At 28.5% G+C, this 5,355-nt stretch overlaps 1 protein-coding gene across 1 annotated transcript in view; it reads right to left on the reverse strand.

Annotated features, from left to right (window-relative positions):
* Positions 1-3,386: 3,386 nt before the first annotated feature.
* Positions 3,387-5,355, reverse strand: part of CSN5 (COP9 signalosome subunit 5) — a 5,701-nt gene continuing 3,732 nt past the window's right edge. The window contains exons 4-5 of the mRNA XM_014416788.3: positions 4,585-4,852; positions 3,387-3,798 (exon numbers count right to left, since the gene is read on the reverse strand). Coding sequence (XP_014272274.1) covers positions 3,626-3,798; positions 4,585-4,852 — 441 coding nt within the window. The 3' untranslated portion in view covers positions 3,387-3,625. The remainder of the gene's footprint in view (positions 3,799-4,584; positions 4,853-5,355) is intronic.

The following is a 5,355-nucleotide window of genomic DNA, read 5'->3' on the forward strand; positions in this document are numbered from 1 at the left end:
ACCAACTTATTCTAACCATAGTGGAGGGGGGAGGGGGAGAGTCAAGTTCTTCTTTTTATGAGACTACCATTTAATGAAAAAGTTAACAACGCCCCTAGGCCGAAATCGCACCGGCGCTGCTCGCAGATCTCAGAACGATAGACCTAGGCATTACCATCTGAGCTACAGGCGGTCCTATTCGATTCTTATACTACTGGCCTTACTTTTTGTACATTTGATTTTGTTCGTGCCTGTGTCAATCCAAGTGATCGCTTGATCAATTTTAATTTTTGATTATACTTGTGTTGTAATTTCTCCAATTTTTTTCCCTCAAAATATGTATAAATGGCATCCATTTCCCTTTATTTAGAGGGTACAATATCCGTAAATTGCGGATTTCGACGGTAGTTCAAAAACTATAGGATTCATTAAGATAAAAAAAATGTCATTTTAAAGGTGAGGCTTAAAACTAAAAGACTTGTTCTTAGAACATTTAATTTATTATTACTCTAATAAGATAAAAATCTAGCTGTAGTTTTAAAAAATATAATTTTTAAACTATTTTTTTTTTTATGTAAGGGAATACTATAAACAACATACCTACTTGTGTTTTGGGTAAGCAGGTACCTACTTGACTAATAAGTCAACCAGAATAAGTATCATTCTAATTTAATGTATCCTTAGTTTTTTATTAATTAAAATTTAAATAATGTACGATATCGGCATCGCTGATATCAGATATTTTCAGAGTATCGATACTTCATATCAAAAGGAGTAGCTTGATGATTAATGATTTGTCATTAGAGAATCAAATCTACAGACGAACCGATTTTGGGCATTATGTGTACTCAGGAAATTATTTTTTTTTTTACGAGAGTAATGTGTGGAATATATACTAGATACATTTTGTGCTAATCCTTAACTTGTTTTTAACCATTACCAAAATCGGACAAGCCGTTTTTTGAAATCTAATGGTGCGTCAAGGAAAATCTGTTTACGCTTGCGTAAGCGTAATTAGTCGACGGAATTGATAGGACCAATCCAGACACCAATTCGCACTACAGTCAGCCTGAAAAAAATTCCAATTCGTTCCTTGGTGTCTTAAACATAAAACAGTTGTGGGTATTTCGAAACTGAGGAAAACAAATTCGTTTATTTCCTGCATTAATTCAAAGCTTGTCCACATTCGGTGGTTAGAGAAAAACATTGATTAACCCATATAATGAATGAGCCTCAGAATTATTTTAAATTGAGCATGATTAGTTGGAAAAGAATAATAAATTACAGTAACCTAAAACTTGGTTTTTGTCTACATCGAAAGGAAATATTATTAAAATGAAATAATAAAAAAGTACTTACTGTGAAAATTATCTATTTGGATGAAAATTACATTTCACTCTGCAACCATGAAACAAACGTCTGTAGATGAGCTTGTGGAATGTTGAGGATTCTTTGAGAAAGGAGTAAAGACTGACAACTGCTGGAACATGTTCAAACATGAACGTTTGACCCTCATTAGTTCAGTTAGGGGTGTTTACCATAATTTGTTAGGAGGGGCGAAATCTTAATTTGTTCAGTAATTTTTTCCAGATTTCCCAACTTAAGAAAACATTTAAATTTTCCAACTTTCTAGAATTTTAACTTTTAAATTACCTGTTGTTAATACTGACACTTGACAACATACTTTTTTTCTATTCTAACACTTTATAAATATTAAATCCCAATTTCTGAACTTCAAAGATATTGGCTTTAACCCCATATTCAGTTTCAAGTAGGTTCTTTAATCTCCTAATTTTTTGGATTTTCAAATTAATTTAGGGGTTGGAAAAGGTTGTCATACTACAATCCATACCATGGTGACAACCCTCCTAGTTAGAAGTTAAGTGACATCAGCCTTTATAATTATGCAACAAAAAGATAGTGTGAGGATATTACTTAAGTAAATTATTATATTATTTAATATAAAAATTTCAATATTTCTAAAAAAACAATTATGTTGCAACCATAAAAACACACCTTGTTCTTTGATATATTTCATGAATTGCAAATATTGACATGGGTCAAAAGGAATCTTTAAAACACAGATCAAAAATACAAGTCAAGTATAAAGAAAAGTTTTAAAAATATAACTTTGAAATAAAACAGAAAATTGGCTATAATAATCATCCTTTTCATTAAACTAATTTTTTTTTTTTTAAAGATCAATTTTGATAAATTGAATAACTTTTTAAGTTAAAATGCTACTTATTAGTTAAACAAGCACTTTTGGGATTAAGCTTGAAAAGAAAATTACATCTTCACATTAAGGTCTATTTTAATATAACATATAATTTATTTTAAGTATGGAAACTGATTATACAGAGGTTGATTATTACTGTTAAAAACAGTTTGAAGTAGCAAAAGAAAAATACTTTCACAAAATTTTATTTTTAATATTGAAATTATTAAAAATAATTTGCTATGAAATATCAAACTTTGTGTAAATTATTAATCAGGAATTATAATTTAACAGAACCTACAATATAATATTAGCAAACCAAATACCAAAAAAAACAAAACAACCCGAACTATGTATGTTGTATAAAACAGGAAAAATTCTATTTTGGAAACTAATACTAACCCCTAAAGAAAATGTTGTTAAAGAAGTTAACTCTCACACATAAAAGTGAGGGTCACATCAGTAATTCTCTATATAAAAATTCACACATAAAGACAAACTTACAAGTGGTAAAAGTCCAGACATTATATCTCTATCTGACAGTGTCTAGCAAAGATATTTTGGCATAATGATAATCTTGACTACCTGAGAAATAGCAAAAGAACCCAATTTAACAAAAATAAATGATTAATTATTTTGACATGGGTCTCCCTCAGGAATGTTTTGAATAGTGAAACAACTGATTTTCCTGTTCATTTTCTTTTAATATATTATGACACCTCATTTGAAATCTAACTTTATGAGAAATAGATAGATAGAAAAGTAGTTTCATAAGAGAAACTTTCAATATTATAATTTTAATTGAAATTTAATAACTGTGTAACAGTTGGAACATTAGAATGTTTTAAATATCAGAGCCAGTTATCTATAGGGGAAATAAAATATTGAATCATAACACTGTGTGTATTTTATGGAATATTCCTATTATTATAACCATAAGTTAATTAAGCATTAATAGAAATATTACCTTCAAGTAATTTAATTTAGTAAAGCCACCATAAGAACAGGTTAAAACATGTGATCATATATTATGATGAGAAGTCTCCTGCCTTGCTCTCTCGGATTTATCCCATGTTTTCTAGTCAAGTATTGAGCCTCTTCCATTTGTTATTAATAAAAATAAAAATAATTATTCACTTTCTAAATTATATAATAAATATAATATAAGATTACTAATAAGGACAATAAATTGAAAACAAAATATTTAATATATTATTCAATCAAAGTAATCAGCCTCTCTAAAAAAAATAAGCTTTCCCATTCAATAAAGGAAATATATAGTTGAGTATACAAACATATTTACACAAGATTATAAAACACACATTTGTAGAAACATGCATTTGGTATTAAGAATGATGACAAAAACTTGACAAAATTGAAAGAACATTTTTTTTTTTAATATAAAAAAACCAATAGATTTATGTTTGCTTAATCACTTTTACTGGGCTTGATTTGGTTAAACAATCTATCTTTAATCATTTGTGCCATTAATCCATGAATTATTTCTATTGTGGTCTTACAACTGTCTTTAGTTGCTTTAAGTAACTTGTCCTCAGTTCGTTTTTCATGTTGATCAGCACCTCCAAATAAGAGCCCACGACCTGGAGAAATGAATTTAAACATTATAAATAATAAATCCATTTTATTGTTATTATAAATTAACCTGAGTATATAATTTTATTGAAATGATGTTGATATAGTATATCCGTAACAAACAGGGAAAAATTGATAACTCATAAACTAATTCACAATACTTTTGAACTTTTTTATGAATGGTACAGATATAATGGAGAATTTGGTTAGTGTGAAAGTCAGCTACAAGAAGAACACTAATAAGAATGTCATTAAAATAATGTAAGTTCTTACTTATTAGCGTTCTCTCACTGACTGCTTCCTCAACTAATTTATCCTTTAATTAATTCTAAGGAGAAAATCAACCCCACACACACCAGATTGGCAAGTATAAAATCATAATTTTTAATTAGCAGTAACAGATCCTAATATCTCCTAGCCATACTGTATCTAACTAAACAAGCCTTTCAAATGTCAAATAGGATGATTATCACACATGATAAATAAATTAAAAATTAATAAAAGACAGATGATTTGGATGCAGACGAAGAAAAACCAACTCAAATAGTCATAAAACTATTTAATATGAGTCACAATGTTTCACCCCACATTGCAAGGTTTTTAGGCTGCAGGCCAGTACGAAAAAAAATCTTTTATTGCTTGTATCGTGAGGCGAAACATTAAATAGGCTTAAATTAAATAGTTTTATGACTTTTTGAGTTTATTTTTCTTTGACCCCACCTGGACCATCTTCCTTTTATTATTACTCATAGTCAATCACTGATCTTCCAGTAGATTAAAAATTAATAATATACCTAAGGCAGATTCTGATTGTTCCAGCTTGTCTGACAGATCTAGAATTTGTCCAGTAGTATAATCAGCATTTGTTAGAAGGCTAGCTGAACTAAGAGTGTTAACCCAATACTTATTCCATAGGGAATCCAAAAGACGACGATCAAGAGAACTTTTAAAATATGATACTTCGAGAGAGTAATACTGCTTGCAGTGAACACCAAAATCTTCTATTTTGTTTAAAGGAATTGTCTGATACTCAGATGGTTCTTCATTCGCAGGTTTGTAACCCTGGAAAGAAAACAATAAAATGAATATTGCATAATTGTAATGTTTATAACCCTGAAATGATAAAATTGATACTTATTGCTATAGTATTAGTGAGGAATGTTTATTAATTTTAACAAAGTCCTACTTAAACATTTGATTTCCTATTTGTATTACTTTTATTTTGACAGTGACTTCTTTTTTGCCAAATTGCTTGTCTTGTATGGTTTTCTTCTAAACACACTCACACTAAAATTAATGATGGATGCAAAAAACAAATGTTTTTTCACAGCTCAATCAAAAAAATTTTTAAGAGTTAAATATTTTTTACATACTGAAAGAAATTATGTTGTATTTTAAGAAATTTTCATTTTAAAAAAAATTGTAGACATTAATCACAATTTGTACTTAAAAACTTTGATTTCTCTGACAGACAAAAATAATTTTCTAATGGAAATATGAAAAAAGTTATATAGTAAAAATAGAACTATTTTCTAAAAAAACAATTATGTTGCAACCATAAAAAC

This window comes from Halyomorpha halys, unplaced genomic scaffold (genome assembly GCF_000696795.3).
Source record: "Halyomorpha halys isolate HHAL.00 unplaced genomic scaffold, Hhal_1.1 Scaffold10.1, whole genome shotgun sequence".
NCBI classification, from domain to species: Eukaryota; Metazoa; Arthropoda; class Insecta; order Hemiptera; family Pentatomidae; genus Halyomorpha; species Halyomorpha halys.